This window comes from Ambystoma mexicanum, chromosome 10 (genome assembly GCF_040938575.1).
Source record: "Ambystoma mexicanum isolate Mex_15411 chromosome 10, UKY_AmexF1_1, whole genome shotgun sequence".
NCBI classification, from domain to species: Eukaryota; Metazoa; Chordata; class Amphibia; order Caudata; family Ambystomatidae; genus Ambystoma; species Ambystoma mexicanum.
In genome coordinates this window covers 534,400,006-534,417,497 of record NC_090932.1, presented here as the reverse complement: position 1 = coordinate 534,417,497, position 17,492 = coordinate 534,400,006, and the positions used below count along the sequence as shown (strand labels likewise).

Here is a 17,492-nt window from a genome sequence, read left to right as displayed (position 1 = left end):
GTAATTCCACGCGCAGATACTTCTTCTTTGTCTTTTTCTTTTCTTTTTGTCATTCTGGTACTCGGTCCTCAGGCGTCACGCTCCTCCCTGGCGCATGTTGACTTCTACAGGGTTCAGCAGGTGTCCAGACTGCAACGGGCTCTTCCCAACTTCAGACCCCCACACCCTCTGCCTACGTTGCCCAGACCACGGTTGGCAAGCTTGTTCAGCGCGTGGCTCGCTGTCCTTGAAAGCGCTGAAGAACAGAATAGCCAGTTGGAGGGAGCTCTTCCAGAAGTCTGCTCCAGAGGACTTTCAGTACTTTGTGAAACATCGAACCAAGCCCAAGGTAGGGCCGTTACCCTCATAGCACCCCGCAAGGGAGACTCCTTCCCAGGGACTCTACCGCGCGGGGTGGCCCGTTCAGGTCCTTCTACCAGCACGTGCACCGAGGCTGATGGAGCTACCGGCCTCCAGGCCGAGTGATCCTAAGATCCTCCTGGTGAGTGTTAAGGGACCGGAAGGTTCTTTTACCAGGTCTTCACCCGCGGGGCTCCGCCCTTGTACCGGCACCATGGCCGAGGGGCTACGCCCTTATACCGGCAATGCCTCCGAGGGGGCACCTAAACGCAGCTCTACCGACCCCTGGGTCGAGGGTGCCACACCTACCGGGCCTAGGCCAGAGGAGCAGGGTTGGCCTCTTGATCCACATGCAAGAGTCTTGGACGAGGCCAGGTCCAGGGCGCTGAGCAACAGGCATGTGTCGGGCAGCTCAACGAAATGGCCACAGCGCCAGATAGAGGCAACCGGCTGCCATTTCAGGAATTCGGCGTAGAACGAGTGTCAAGGTGGAACTGACCTCAACCAGGTACGTGGCCTACAGCCTACCCCTCTTTTGCACAGGGCAGCTTTCCTTTGAGTCCATATGGGTAGGGTACGCAGCGGCTCCAGCAGCTCCCTGCTACCGTGTCGGCACACCCTGCCACAGCCTCGGTCTGTGAAGAGGTGGTCTTCGAGAGCTTCCTCGGCCTCATGAAGTCAGCTCGGATGGGGGGGGGGGGTATCCTCAAAGACGCCATCGGGGAAGTCCTTCCCACAATGTTAGCGGCACCAGACTCCTCCGTCGGCACCCCGGTGCAGGCGCCTCCTCCGGCTCCCAGCCGATTCCTCAGGTGGTTCCGTACCGGCCGTGGTCACTGTACCCCGGCCTCTGGTGCCAATTACTCCTCCACAGGATGGGGATGATGAGGAGGAGGATCCGGACACGCCATCCTCAGCCAGGGCTTTCCACGAACGTCTTGCATGGCTGGCGAAGTATCTGGGCCTACCCCAACCCGAGCAGATGGGGGGGCCCCCCCTCATCCCCCTGGAAAATCGGGGTTTCCTCTGCAGACCGATGTAGTCTCCCTGGCCAAGAAGGGCCGGCTCAAACCTCACTCAGCCGGTCAATCTACACCTGGACGCCAAGTACAGGCAGATGGAGGGGGATACACTCTTGCTCTCTTGCCATCCTCAGGCACATTCCTCAGTGATTGCTGCGGCATATTGCTGACAAACGGCCAAGTCTTTATCCATCTTGACAAAGACCACGCCCCAATCGTACACCCAATCTCAGCAGCGCTCCGATGGGGGTTGTACGTATGGAGGGTTCCGAGGCTTCGAGGAGCATAGATCCAGGCAGCCGGACTGCTCGCCGTCTCGGAGCCAGCGCAAGCAACAAAAGGGGGCTGGGGGTTAAGGGCTTTTTCCAGTCCCCCTTCACTGCGACAGTCTCCGAGGGAAAGAAGGCATGACACGCCCCTTCGGGTCCACGTGACTCCGGTGGAGAGCAGGCTTCCTCTCCATGCACATTTCTGGCACCAGAATTTCACAGACCACTGGATCCTCTCTGTAGTATCCACGGGGTACCACCTTCCTATCCCAGCCACTCCTCTCCCCTCCACTACCACAGGTTGGGACAGCAACTCTTTTGGCGGAGATCCGGTCACTCGTAGAGAACCAGGCAGTGGAGGAACTCCCAGCCTCCCAGGCTTTGGCTTTTACTCCAGGATTTTCACCATTCAGAAGAACCAGAGTTGTGCTGGACCTTTCCACCCTCAACCTCTCCTTACCCCTGCAAAAATTCAAGATTGTTACGCCAGCTTTTATAGCAGAGACATTGGACAGGGGAGACTGGCTGTGCTCCATCGACCCGAAGGATGCGTACCTACCCGTCACTATTTGGCAGCCCCATCATTCTCTCCTTTGGTTCAGGATTATTGGCTACCATTTTCAGTACAAGGTCCTTCAGTTTGGCCTCAACTCAGTCTTCACCAGGCTCATGAATGCGGTGGCGGCCCTCCTCAGAGCGCAGGGCCTCCACATCTACCCATACCTGGATGACTGGCTCGTCAGAGCTTCATCTCTGGAAGCGGTTTACCACTCTTCCCATGCCCTTATGAACACTCTGGGCTTTTGCCTCAACCTCAAGAAGTCGCAGCTGCAACCCACGTAGACTGACGTTTTTGGGCCTCATCTGGGACACGTGCTCCCAGACGGTATTTCCTTCAGAGGACAACATTCGGCTATCAAGAGTGCCACCACCCACTTCCTCAACAGAGGTGACCTCGGCATGGTGGTACCAACATCTCCTTGGTCTAATTAGCCGTCCCACACACGAGACTAAGGATGAGGAGGATTCAGCTGCACTTCGCAGCTTCATGGAACCAGGAGCGGGGTTCTCAATCTGAGATTCCTCCATCTCTCCACCCTGACCTAACTTGGTGGTCCTGAGACTGCAACCTACGTATGTGCAAGCCCTTTCGAACGGCCACTCCACAGGCCACCGTCGCCAGATTCCTCTCTCGAGGGCTGGGTAGCCACCCTGGACGATCTCTGTCCGTGTCACCTGGACTCGCCTGGAGCAGGAATACCACATCAATTGGCTAGAGCTGAATGCCATCTGGCTGGCGCTCAAGGCATGCCTACCACTTCTCAGGGGCAAGGTTGTCCTCATCCAGATGGACAACTCAACCATCATGTACTATGTCAACAAGCAGGGAGGCACCAGATCCCCTCCTCTGTGCAGACTGGCGATCAACATGTGGGAGTGGGCCCTGAAAAAACATTTTCCTCACGGCAGTCCACCTCACGGGGGAATCAAACCTGGAAGAGGACAGGCTCAACAGGCTTGGAGCGGACAATTGCGAGTGGCAGCTAAAGAGCCTCGTTATTCAGAACTTCAACAGGTGGGGTCCCCCACCCCCCAGGTTGAGCTCTTTGCCACCTGGCACAGCAAGAAGTGCCCCCAGTTCCCATTCTGGCAAGGGAAGGGCCCCAGCTCTCTGGGTGTCATTTCACTTCCAGTGGACCGGCATGAAGGCCTACGCCTTTCCACCCACGCCCCTGATTTACAGGGTAATTTGCAAGATCAAGGAGTCTCGCAAACTGCATCATTCTAATAGCTCCATGGTGGCCGGCCAGGCCATGGTTTTTGGAGCTGCCCAGTCTCTCGTAAGTGCCCCTGATTCACCTCCCGACGGGCCCAGCACGTATTCTGGCGCAGCAGGGGGGGCAAAGTCATCCACACTGAGCCAGAAAAACTAGCCTTCACAGCGTGGTACCTGAGCAGGTTAACACTTCGACCCTTCATCCTCTCACGGGCCTATCTGGAAATCTTACAGGGTGCCTGGAGCAAGGCTACCAGGACCCAGTACAAAAGCAAATGGACCCGATTCTGCCACTGGGCAGACCCCAAAAGAATCGACCCCATGGCATGCACCTTGGACCCCATGCTATTTCTCAGCGCACCTCGCCCACTCAGGCATGCAGGTGTACACTTGCCACACATACCTCACAGCCATTTGGGCATACAGGAACTCTGAGGAAGGCATCTTCTACTCCTCCAACCCTATAGTCAAACACCTGATGGGATTTGCAAGGCTCTACCCGCCCGTCGAGAGACTGCACCCTGTGTGGGACCTTTAACATGGTCTTGGGCGCTCTGGTGCACAAACCGTTCAAGCCTATGGCGTCTGTGGACATCAGGCTGGTCACCATCAAGACGGCCCTACTAGTCGGCCTCTCCTCCGCTCGTAGAGTCAGCGAAATCTAGGCGCTGGTCGACCTCAGAACCATATACTTCCTTTCACAAGGACAAAGTAGTCCTGCGGACACACCCGGCATTTCTGCCCAAGGTCCCGTCTGTTTTTCACTTGAACGAGAAAATAGTACTTCCTACATTTTTTCCCCGAACCCAAGGACGAAGCACAGAGAGTGCTGCACTGCCTGGATTTCGGACGTGCCCTAAAAATCTACTTGGACAGGACCAAGGGCTTCCTCAAATCAGACGCCCCATTTGTCACTTTTGGAGGCTCAACACCTTAGTATCAGGCTTCTGAGGCTTCCATATCCCGCTGGATGGTCTCTGCCAACAAGGAAGCGCATGAGTGCCAGCTCAAGCCTCTTCAGGCCAACATGCATGCCCATGCAGTCAGTGCCAAGGCAACGACCATCGCATTCCAGTGCCATGTCCCTTGGCAAGTCATAAGCAGGGCGGCCACTTGGGCCTCTCCCTCTGCTTTCTGCAAGCATTACTGTTTTGATGCTAGCTCTAGATGTGATGCAGATTCCGGACAGGCGGTTCTCAGGAACCTATTGCTTAAGGAGGTTCCCCTCTCCACCCTGGTGCTACAATCAGTTGTAATCGCTGATACAGTATGGAGGAAAGGGGATGGGACGTAAGAGTAATTATAAGTTACTCGCCGTAGTGACTAACGTACTGTTAGTCCATAGTCCCCTTTCCTCCATACGTCCCACCAACCTCCCCACTTACAATGCTGGAGTCATTAGGTAATGTAAACCAATTGTCGACGCGTCAATGGGGACTGAGGTGTGGCGCCGGAGGGCGGAGTCAGGGCAGCGCATGCTCCCTGGGCCGCACACCTCTAAATTTAAAGGGGAAGGTTTTTTCTGGTGAAAAAGTTTGTCTCCCGTCCCTTGGAAGGGACGCCCATACAGTATAGAGGAAAGGGGACTATGGACTAAGAGTATTTTAGTAACTACGGTGAGTAACTTCTAATTTATCACTTGTGCATTTAGAGCAATACTGAGTTTGGTGTAAAAGATATGAGAATAAAACAAAGGTTAACAAATAATTCACAAACTGGTAAGTACTTTTGGAACCTTCCAATGCAGAGTAAATTAACCCTTTCCTGGGTCAAAGGCCAAGGCACAAAGGTAGCCAGGACAACCAAAGTTAATTGCACAATGTCTAGGGGAGCTTAAGATCTTCTTTGCAGGTAGGTAAAAAGTCTTGCACAATGTTTTTAGAAAGGTTTGTAGTAAATGGAACATTTGTAATGGGCATACTTCAATTCAGCTGCACTTTGCGGATTCAGCTCCTCACGTCTGACGGCAAATGGCAACACTGCAGTTCTCGTATACCACTGTAGACTTTCCTCGCATCTGGGGTCCAGTACTCTGTTGAGGTGCCTCAGGCTTGGTCAGTCCTTCTTCAAGGAAGTCCAGAGGATCTTCCTGGCGCTCAGGTCCGACTTAAAAGCAATGTACACAATCTGGTGTTCCTCTCCGTGGCACTTCGGTTCCAGCAGCAGCAGCGGAAGTACAGGCAGCTCCGAGAGGATGTCCAGACGGGCTTACTTTGGAGTTGATTGGTCCCACCAGCTCAAGGGGAGAAGTCATCCTTGCAGGGCTTCTCTAGTTGAGGCAAATTCAGAGTTTCAGCACAGCAGCAGGGCTTCACCGGGCAAACCAATGGTCCAGGAGTTGCAGCAGGCATCTCTTCCAAGTTCTTGTTCGGATTCCTTCTCTCAGTGGCTGACTCTGCCGTCCAAGCCAAAAAGCCTCACCCTTTATGCAGGTTTCTCCCCTTCGTTCCAGCCTAGCTGACAATCACACAGCAGGGTGGCTATCTTTGTCGGACAGCCAGACGGCCAATCATCTTTGGGTGCATTCCTGTAACCAAGAGGATTAAGCACAGGGAGTATTGTGCACCTCCCTCACTTCCTGCCCCTGCCAGACATACTGGAGTCAGAGGCGGGCTTCCCTCGTGAATCCTGCCAAAGACCAAATGAAAAACGGGACCGAACATGGTTTGGCGCGCAGAGTAAATCTTTACTGCAGCGGCGAACGCAGCACGAGGTAAAAACTCCCAATGGTAGTTAAATGTAAACCACTGCCCCCAGCCACTAATTGCATTAAGGATAACATAAAATAGTTACATGAGGGACTAGACCAAGAGGGTGCTAAGTAACCCTCCAGCACCCTATTGTTAGATTGTGTGTGCTGGGTCTAGAAAGCTTTAAATGTAAGTAAATTCAATTTCACTTCACTGCTCTTGGAAAAAGTAGTTTATCCAAGAGAAGGTATTCAAACCTTTGGGAAATCTGAAACACTTGCCCGTGCTACTGCACTGAAGGTGCTATGTGTCCCTATGTAAAAAGATGCCTATGGAGTTTGGCAGACTGCATAACCAAGGGAAACACGGAAAATGCATAGAATTAAAAGTACAAAGTCCCAAAGTTCAGCAAAAGAGCTGGGGGTCTCTAAGGTGGCAGGAATTTTGCACTAAACAGAAAATTCGCCCTGACAGGGCTTCTGTCGTGTTAAGGCTTTGTTCTTGCTTTTGGTCATCTGGGTCTTATTTGGCTAAATGTTCACTAGATCCTTGCAATCTGCACCTACAAAGAAGCCCTGTATTTACACTGGTTGCTTCATGCTGCTGGAGCAGTTTTTTTTCCAAAACCCCCATGTGAGTGCTTGCCTTTTGCCCATGGGGTGCACTTATTCCCAATACCCTCGGGTGCCCCTCTGGTCCAGCGTAAAACCTTTTAAAAAGTGAGCCTTTGCAACATTTCCCATTTGCATAACATTATTGGTCTTCTTGCTGTACTGCAACTCTAATTGGGGCTAGTTTTTAAACCAACATCAGGATCTCGTCATTTCAGTCTAATCTAGTTATGGCTGTGGTGGTTCGCTGCCAAAACTGCACCGCTGAGGTACATCAGACTTTACTTCATTTCCCCCATACGCTGCTGGCCTACTAATTTTGTACTTTTTAACTCTATGGAACATTCTACTTTGTAACTCTTCTAAAGTGACTGCATGACTTACCTTAACCTTGGAACTTTTTCTCTATACTCTTTTGGAGTTCAGAAAGTTCTAGGCCAAGATCTCGATTTTTAGCAATTCAATGGATTTGTAAAGTCATGCTTCACACTTCTTGTGACGTAATACAGGTGTATATTTTTATATGAATAAGTGTTTGGAATAATTGCACATTTGTGTCCTCCTGCTATCTATTTCTGAAAGTTAAGCCTGATCTTCCAGCCACACTACATACCTTTTAAGAGAAGTTTGGCTTTCTTTTTGGCTTGATTCTCTTGCCTCATCCTATGACTTGGTGGTTGTACAGCCACCGACATGGGGTTGTACAAAAGCATCCTAAACACCATGTGTTGGGGCAAATTCTCAAAAATGTGTTAATTCTCTCCATTTTGGAGACTCCCAGCAAGTGTGCTGGATTTTGAGGATTTTAATGTGATTTTTGTGCACTGTTTCTTTGGGTTATGGAGTCTAACAAACTCCATAGGCATCATCTTTTCCAACTGTATCATAAAGCACCTTCAGTGCAGTGACACAGGGAAGCCTTCCAGATTTCCCAAGGTTTAAATACCTTCTCTGGGATCAACTAGCTGTAAAGTGAAATTGACTTTACTTAGCATTGTAACTTTATAGAGCCAGGACACACCATCTTCCAAAAGAGTGCTGGAGGGGTTACTTAGTATCCCATGTGTCTAGCTTCTTATTTAGCATATTATTTTACCCTTTCCTCAGTTGACTGGCCGGTGGCAGTGGTTTAGTTTTGAACTACCTTGGTTTGCATTTACCGCGACTGTTCGCAGCTCCGGTACAGTAACCGCGGGAGCCATCTTTTTCAAGATGGCATACGGTCTTCTTTTTTCACCAGGTCTTTGTGGAAAGATCCTTCTATAGCGTTTCTCTGCGTGTCAAACCAGGTTTGGTCTCTTTGTTCATTTTGCCTTTGGCAGGGTTTCTAAGAGAAACCCATCTGAGTATCTGGGGTAGGCAGGAAGTGAGAGAGGTGCCCGAAACTCCCTGTGCTTAGTCTCCTAGGAGACCCACATGTACTCTGTGGTGATTGGTTGGTTGACTGTCCGGCAAGGACAGCCACCCTGCTTGGTGAGTGACAGCTAGGCTGGAATGAATGGGAGAGAACTGAATAAAAGGCGAGTCTTTTGGCTTGGAAGGCAGTCGACCACTGGACGAAGGAACCAAAGAAGAGCTTAAAGAGGACGCCTGCTGCAACTCCTGGACCGTTGGTTTGCCCGGTAAAGCCCTACTGCAGTGTCAACTTGCCAAGTTCGTATCGACAGAAAAGCCCCTGCAAGGACGACAACTCCCTTTTGAGTTGGTGGCACCAATCAACTCGAAAGCAAGCCACCTGGACACCCATGTCCGAGCTAGTTGAATTTCCTTAGAGTTGCTGCAGGACACGGTATAGCCAGGGAGAGGGACACCAGATATTGTGTTGCTTTTAAGATGGCCTTAAGCTTTTGGAAGATCCTCTGGACTCCCAAGAAGCAGCACTGACCAGGCCTGACCCCCCCTCAGCCAAGTGCGGGACCCCAGATGTGGTAAGTCCACCTTGACAGCCTGGAACCGCGCTTATTGCCATTTGCTGTACCGCAAGGAGCTGAAACACGAATCAGCCACTGAAAGTAAAGTTTGCTGGTTGCCCGTTTTGACAATCCCAGTGCAGTGCAGGAGTCCCCCGACGTCCTCCCTCTTGTCCCCACGACTGAGGCCCAGGAACAATAGGATCTGCAGAGCTGCACAGGAACAGAAGTCATCGGCTGCATCTTTTCTTCATTTCTAAGGTACTGTAAAACAAGTCTAAGAGAACTTGCTTCTTACTGTGGAAGTGCTTGTAACTTCTGCAACTAACAAGTCTAATCAGCTTGTGGCCCTACATTTGATTCTTGGTTTTTATCAGACTCCTAAGAACTTGTGCAAAGACTTTTCCATTTACTTACCTGAAGTGCTGCATCCTATACAAAGACTTTTGCCCATTAACTTTGGCTTAGCCTATTGAATTGAATGACTCTTCTATTGCAATCTAAAAGTATTTGCCCCGCTTAAGAATATTGATGATCTCTTGTGTTCTAATAACCTTTGCTTTTCACCAACGTCTAAGAGTATTCTGAATGCCAACAGTAAGATATTAAGGTCCCCAGCACCCTTGTCATTAAAGTCACCTGTGGGTGTAGGTTGCATCTGTGGGCCATCCCAAAAGGGTCTTATCTGATTCAGAAACTCAGCGTACAGTGTATTTGTGTGTTACTAGTATATTGCTCCCTTCTAAAGAAGGCTTTATAACTGACTGATAAATACCTTTATAATTGTTTATGCACGAAACCTTGAGTGGAGGTTTATTTGAATACTTCTAACTGAATCTTTGTAACTCCACTTCAGCTTACATTTCCCCCCTTGAGATAAGCCTGGCTGCTCAACACGCTACTAAAACTGTGTAGTACAAGATTATACCAGAGGTTGGGTTGCCTATACCTGTAGTCCTAGTTGTATGTAGTGTTCTCAGAGGGTACTGCATTCAAACTTTGCCTAACAACATGGATTTTTTAATTGTGAGATGTAGGTCAGGGTTGAGTGACTCAGTACATGGAAGGCAACTGGTGCCCCAATTGGGGAGTGCTTATAGATTTGTTGCTTAAATTTAATTATTCAATTTTTCTGTAGGCACTTGTCCCCATCACCACAGAGGTGGAAGTGCCCTATGATCTGCATCGTTACATCATTGGTCAGAAAGGAAGCGGGATCCGCAGAATGATGGACGAATTTGAGGTACGTAATTAGTCCACGTGCCTAATCTGTTAACCTGTTATGCGTTCTTAGATTGTTGTTCCAGCTTCACATCAGAAACCTTTAAGTTAGAATGCAGAGGTTAATGTCCTTTCTATAATCGTTTTTCTTTTAACGTAGTGCAACGGTCTCATTTGATGTGCAATGTGTGAACACTCACTTGATCTTCAGTGTTCATCACTGCTTCTTTATCAGTGAACTAGATTTAGGTTGGATGCATGCAAGTAATGTCTGTCTTTTTAGGTCAACATCCAGGTCCCTTCTCCTGATCTCCAGTCGGATATCATCACCATTACTGGCCTTTCATCGCATCTGGAACGTGCAAAGGCTGGGTTGTTGGATCGTGTGAAGGAGCTGCAAGCAGAGCAGGAAGACAGAGTATGTACTACTTCCAAACAGATGTGGGTGCAGCAATTGTCATCCTACACAGGGGGCTGAAGCATGTCTAACGGAGACAATTGTAATGCAACAAAAGGATACTGAACTTTAAGATGGGCTGGTCTGATGGTTTCCATATGTTTTCCTGGTACCCTTGTGAGCACTGTTTTGGATTTGTATTACCATATGTGTACTGTGGATATATGTGGATTTGTGTTGCCACTTGTGCAAGACCTCACCCCTTCTATTTAGTACGATTGGAGTGTGTGTACTTTCCGTGTAGTAGACTGTAGCATGTATGGTCTGTTTGTTAAGCTATTCTGGGCATAGCGTGTGACAAAACGTTCAATTAACTTAAAGATACAGCTAGTAAGTTTCAATTTTTTATTATAAAAATATATATGCAAGGCAATTTGGGTTCCCAGACTAGGGGTGGCTGCTTCACTGTTTCTGCAACCTTGAAGGGGAGTGCCACCTCCCTAATGCTTGTTCCCTATTCATCCACGATTTTCACCCAAGATAGGTTGACTTCAGCCAGGGTACCCCTACTATCTAATTCTAAACTTAACCAAGGGATCAGTAATGATCATGGCCTTATCCGATTAACTGCCTCAGGGAAATGTTCAGATGTATTTCTTGACTCTGGCCTGGTGGACAGATTTTAGGAGGCTACCCTAGTAATAGTGAATAGGGGAATTCTGAGAGGTTAGCCAAAACCTAGTCAAGGTAGCAATGGAGAGTAGTAAAGGCTATTCCCATGAGTGTGGGCCAGGGGTCCACAATGAGTCCACACAGTAAAGCACACAATCATTCAGTTTACACAATGTTCAAAAATACTATATTTAATCTAGGCCCAAAACACGCACAATAAAATGAAACCAGCAGGTGCTAACGCACAACACTCAATAAGCATATACACAGTCAACATAGGTTCTTAAAGTGCAAATAACAAGGGGGGTCCTGGGAGACTCTCTGCCAGACATGAGTCCTGGTTACAAGAGCCTTACCCAGAGTGTTTAGCTCACTATCTTTCACTCCCTACTGATGAGGTCCAACCAGACCGAAACACATGTCTGGGGATGCTGTTGGCACTCTTATTCAGAGAATTGCCTAGCATTTCGGTGCTGGACTGCCCCAGGGCAGGACAAAGACTGATATGTTTGGGATATTTCTTCTCTGTGAAAGATAGTGAGCTAAAGACTCTGGGTAAGTCTCTCGTAACCAAGACTAATGTCTGGCAGAGGGACTCCCAGGACCCCCCTTGTTAATTTGGTTCTTAAGGTGCATTGAGTGACTTGGGATCATACAATAAGGTACAACAAAATTCCACCGCACAAAATTGCGCCAGAAATTCTGTCCGAAACGCTTTAATAGTTAGTTTGCCCTTGATGCGGCCGCAAGGACACCTTATCTCCAGTAATATTCAGATACGGGGATTTTGCCCATTAATTAACTATTGTGTAAGACACAGCCAACAAATATTGAGACTCTTTATTTTGTCCACATTTTGGTCAATGCCTGGTTTTGAAAAAGGCTAATGGCTGAAAAACTTGTCAACCAACGGGCAAACTAACTATTAAAGTGTTTCTATCTGAATTTCTGGCAAAATTTTGTGTGGTGGCATTTTGTTGTATCATTAAATCTGAGAGAGTAGTGGGTATACTCTAAGCTTACAAACAATGTGACACAACTTTTGTTTTTGAACTCAGTCATACCACAAGACTTCTGTCGCACTGGGATTCCCCTCACCCAAACCCACACTATTGAACTAAATCAGAAGAAATATGCTCTAGCAGTCCAATTCCTTTGAAGCGGGTCAGTCTGCCCAGAAGTCACAATGTTTCGCCCCAAAATGTATCTGATGCAGGTGCAAGGATTTTCCTGTTTGGGTCCAGGAGCAGAGTGCATTCAATGGTGATTAAGAAATGCAGGTAGCAGTGATGCAGACCTCTACAGGGCTTTTCATAAGACGCTGGGGGCGGGAGGCGATTTCCGGCAATGGCAGGCATCCTTCCATTCGCGGTTGAAGACCTGCCAGAGCAGGATCCCTTGAAGCTGGAAGGCTTAAACTCGGCAGGTAAGTGACTTAAACCACAAGCTGACAACCAACGAGATTCCAGTTGCAAACGCAGAAAGGCGACTGTTCTAGTGAGGTAACCCACTGGAGAGCTGGTCAGTCCATTGAGTGGTCCAGGGACTCTTCCGAAGGCTCGGGACTGCTGGATCCTATAACACGTTGATACTGTACTGGTTGGTCACACCAATCCTGGTGTTTAAGCACCGCACAGAGCCTTTGCAGATCAGGTAGTCCAACAGGGCTTTACCGGGCCGGAAAGACGCCTGACGTCTGTGTGCCCTGGCTGTCTCTAGAACTCTCCTTCCCCCCCGTCCTGTTAAGTGTCCTGAAGAGCCCTGCATCATTGCATTTTGCATTTCTCCATCGCCTGTGGTTGCAATTTGCAGCTGGACCAGACCAGCACCAGAAAGGAGCAAAAGGCACAAGGTAAGTAGAATAGATCATATATACTTTTAATACAGTGCAAATAGTTTGTTCACCAGAGTAGTTCAATTCAAGTCAATAGGCCAGGGCAAAGTCAATGGGCTAGTGTTCTGGATAGGAAAGAGCAGTTCTGGTATCAAACAGTAAAAGCCTTTGCGAAAGTTCTTAGAAGTAGTTTAGGCAAAAAGGAATCATGTGTCGGGTCACAAGCTGATTAGGCCTGCAAGTTGGGAAAGTTTGACGAACTTTCACAGCGAGAGTGGCATTTTCTTAATCTGGTTGGCACAGTACATTTTATATGGAGAAACAAATTCTGCTGAAGTCTTAGTTCCTGGCCGGTCTTGCTGTTCGTGAGCCTCAGTCGTGGGGACAAGAGGTAGGACGTCGGGAGACTCCTACACTGCATGGGACCGTCTAAGAAAGCAAACAAAATTGAGTCACTTCAGTTCCAGTAGCTGTAGATTCAAGAACACAAGCTGGTGTCACTCTCCCTGGTTAATCCTAACCAGCCTTGAGAATGGTATCCAGGTGTCTGAGTTGATTGGTCCCACCAACTCAAGGGAAGAAGCAGTCCTTGAAGGAGCTTCTTTGTCGAATGGAGTTTGGCAATTCGGACCAGCAGCAGGGCTTCACTGGCAAACCAAAGGTCCGGGAGTTGCAGCAGCCGCCTTCTTCCAGCTCGTCTTCGTTCCTTTCGTTCTAGTGGTCGACTCTGCCTTCCAGTCCTGGAGACTCGCCTTTTAAACAGTTTCCTCCCATTCATTCCAGCCTAGCTGCCACTTGCCAGACAGTCAGCAAGGCCAATCACGCCAGAGTGCATTTGGGTCTCCTAGGAGACTAAGCTCAGGGAGTTTCGGGCACCTCCCTCACTTCCTACCCACCCCAGACACTCGGGCGCCAGAGGCGGTCTTCAGTCCTGAAGCCCGCCAAAGGCGTCGGAACAAAGAGACCAAACCTGGTTTGGCATGCAGAGACAAACTGCAGCAAGGACCTTTCCAAAAAGAAATCGTGAAAAAAGAAAACTGTGACCTGTTTAAATAAAGGGGGCTCAGACGCCAGCTTGAAAAACATGGCTCTCGCGATTTAACGCTACCGCTGTTCACGGTCGGGAAAAATCATGGTAGTTCGTTGTAAAACCACTTCCACCAGCTATTTCAAGAGGAAAGCGTAGCATTCGACTGCTACCTGGGTTTCCAGACATAGGGGATACTACGTAACCCCTCCAGCACTATTGTAGGATAGGGTATGCTGGGTCTAGGAATTTGAAAAGCGTAGTAAAGTCAATTTCACTTTACTTTCTCTGGGAAACAGTAGTTTATCCCAGAGAAGGTATTTAAACCTTGGGGCCGCCTGAAAGGCTTCCCTGTGCCACTGCACTGAGGATGCTGTGGGACACAAAAAGGTGATGCCTATGGAGTTGTCTAAAACTCCATAACCAAAAGAAATAAACACAGAAAACAAACTGAATATAAATTTCGAAGTCCCATAGTTAAGCAAAAGAGCTGGAGGGGGCTCTCAGGTGGGAGGAATTGGCACATTTTGAGAATCCTCCCCAACAGCTAGGCGTCTCTAAGGTTGAAGGGAATTGGCACATAAATGAGAATTCTCCCTAACATGGGGACTACACAAAACTTCTCTTGCTATTAGGTAACCCACCCTTTAATATAGGCTTGTACTACACAAGTTGATTGTCTGACTGAGCAGCCAGGCTCACCTTCAGAGGGGTGAATGTGAGCTGTAGCAATGAAATCAGTAAATACAACTTTCCAATTGAACACTTACACACTTGAAGTTATGATATATTATTTATTTAAACACAAATTAGGATTCAATTAAAAAAGTGAACAATAAAGCAGGTGAGTAATTCATTCTTATGCTTACACATGTTCCATCCAGTAGTCTTAGGTGACGTCATTTGAGGTCAGTATAGCATTTATATAGTATCACCTTTGCAATATTTAGTTTGTAGAAAGGAAAGGTTAGGGTTGGAGCAGAACAGACTGATTGGTTATAAGAACAGTTGGATTCTCCCAAAGGGATGCAGTCAGTTTATTATCCCAGCATTAAAGGGATCAACATTTAAAACCTGTGAGGGAACGAGCACTGCCATAGACAAAAGGTTCAGAAGGAGGCCTTTATGGAGCCAGTACAGCCAATGTCAATGGACAAAGTCAAAGTTCTGATGCTCTTCTTCTTAGAAAAATGTTCTTAAATAGTTAGTGTTCAAAAGAGAAATCAAAGCAACTCGAGGAGTCATCTGTAGAAAGCACAAGCTGTAAGGCCAATGCAGTTAAGGTAGAGCTCTACTTAGTGTAAGATTAAATCGCACTCCCAAAGTTAGAAAGCACTGCAAATGGAAAAAGGAAAAAATACCCCAAGCCCCACAGTACCTTGAAAATTAAGAAAGTGTTTAGATGGTTGCCTTCACGATTAAATGCAGTAGACTCTTGTTCCTGGTCCTTGGTCGTGGTGACGAAAGGGAGGACGTCTTGCGGGCTCCTGCGGCAACACTCGAGAGAGGCACTCTGCAGCAATGGATTTCCGCCGATTCAGCGGCTTTGTCATTTTGGTGCCTTTTTCTCAGCACCAACGAAGAACGAAACGCTCTGGTTAGGATTTCCTTGATCCCTCGGTCCTGGACTCTGGTGAGGACTATGGGCGCAGATTTCTATCTTCTGTAGGGTCCACTGGATGCCCATGAAGATCTGTCCGGATTCGGATTTTAGGAAGACGATGCACTCACAAGTAGTCGAGGTATCCTGGGTATTGGGCTTCTGCAGCCTTGGAAAGTTGCAGCAAGTGTGGGGTTGTGCCAAAATAGTTTGTCTCAAGGCTAGTTGGTCCCACCAGCGTGAGTAAGTCGTCCTTTGCATGTCTTCCCCGTTGATTCGAAAACGGGGTTAGCACATCTGCAGGGCTTCAACAGGCCCTTTGCGGTCCAGGAAGGTGCTGCTGGCATCTTCTCTTGTCTACTGCTTTGGATGTTGTCCTCCAGTTGTCGACTCTGCTCTTGGTCCGCGTTAGGGAGAATTCTCATATCTGTGCTAATTCCCTTCTACCTTAGAGACCCCCAGCTATTTTGCTGGACTTTAGGACTTTTCATTTTAATCCTAGAGTGAGACCTTTTTCTCACTCCAAGTATTTTCGTCTCATTTGGACTGTTCTTTTGATTTTGTAGTCTGACATATTCCATAGGCATCACTTTGTGTATTGTGACACACAGCACCTTCAGAGCAGTGTCATAGAGATGTACTTTGGATTTCTCTCAAGGTTTAAATACCTTCTCTTGGATAAACTACTGTTTCCAAGAGTAGTAAAGTGAAATTGACTTTACTTACCTTTTCCAGCATGGGGTCTAGTATGGATTCACATGCTCGTGAATATTCCCCGTCAGGCTGGGAATCCTCGGTAAAGAAAAAATTTTTTTCACTTCTGAACTCTTTTTCTCCTAACAACCAATCACTGGTCTCTGGGTCATACTGCCCGCAGCCAATGACTGCCCTCTACCTAAGCCCCTCCTCTGGCAGCCATCTGATTTTTACAGCACGTTCAAGTTTTGGGAGTTCTTGTGCTATAGCTGTCAAACTTTCACTGCGTTTTTCTAAGAGTTCTTCTCTATTTTTCCGGTCAATCGAGCCTCAAGCTCCATCGATCCATCTTCCGATTAACGGGGACCCGTTTTTCGGATTCTTCAGCGCCCCTCAAGAGCCATTTATTTATTTCCTTTTTTTTTTGTTGCGAGGATTCCAGAAGCTTCTTCAAGGCCTAACCAGCGTGGAGATGGCAGAGGAGAAGAAAGACTCCACGCCTCTGTTCAGGATTTGGCCAGGATGCGGCCTACAGAACATCTGCTTGGACGATGGGCACTCAGTGTGCCTCTACTGCTTGCATTCAGAACAAACGCACGTGGAAGACGACTTTGCTGTTTGCCAGGACATGGTACCCCGCACCATGAAGGATCGGCGCAGGCGACTCACCAACTGGCTCCAGGCCAAAGCCCCTACTGCGGGTGAGTCCTGGCAGCATGCCTCCCCCAGCCGCAAGAAGTCTGAGCTCTCTTGTAAGACCTTTGAGGGCACCCCGGCGACGGGGGCCCAACATAAGGCCAAGCACCCCGTGTCCGCAGGCACCGGCAGCGCCGTTGCGACGGGCTCCCTGGCGGCCAGAGCCGGCACAGCATCTCCGGCACCTTTGACCACGAGCTAGCGCTCCCGGACAAGGGGGAGCGGGGCGCTGACCCTCCCCCCCCCCCAAGGTGAAGGCCCCTAGCTCAACCAAGGTCGTGCAGGCCCAGATTCATCCGGCATAACCTTCCATCAAAGGTGTGGTGGCGTCCCCAGCGAAGGCCGCTGACGCGGGTTCACGGGATACGGTCCCCAAGACGAATCTCCCTGCCTGCCAGGAGGGAATCGTCATTTCAACCAATAGAGAAGATGCCGAAGAAGGGGATGCCCATTATCTCCCCGAAACAGTCTCCCCTGGTCGAGAAGGAGGTGGGGGCACAGTGGCCTTGCAGGGCATGGATATCTCCTCTGAGGAGGATCTTTCTACACTCCAGACCATCTTGGAGAAGAAATTAATTGAGGCCAAGACCTACGGGAAGGATCCCGACGAGGGAGACATCGAGAGTGGCGACAAGACTGATGAGGAAGAGCAGGCCATAGAGGAGGTACCTACGCCGCTTCCCCTGTCTCTTCCACCTCAGCAACCACCTCAAGACATTTCGGTGGACATC

The 17,492-nt window shown here is 48.8% G+C and overlaps 1 protein-coding gene across 2 annotated transcripts in view; it reads left to right on the top strand.

Annotated features, from left to right (window-relative positions):
- Nucleotides 1-17,492, top strand: part of HDLBP (high density lipoprotein binding protein) — an 829,415-nt gene that overhangs the window by 701,550 nt on the left and 110,373 nt on the right. For both annotated transcript variants that reach the window (XM_069618106.1, XM_069618107.1), the window contains exons 22-23: nucleotides 9,757-9,861; nucleotides 10,123-10,257. In XM_069618106.1, the coding sequence (XP_069474207.1) occupies nucleotides 9,757-9,861; nucleotides 10,123-10,257 (240 nt within the window). The remainder of the gene's footprint in view (nucleotides 1-9,756; nucleotides 9,862-10,122; nucleotides 10,258-17,492) is intronic.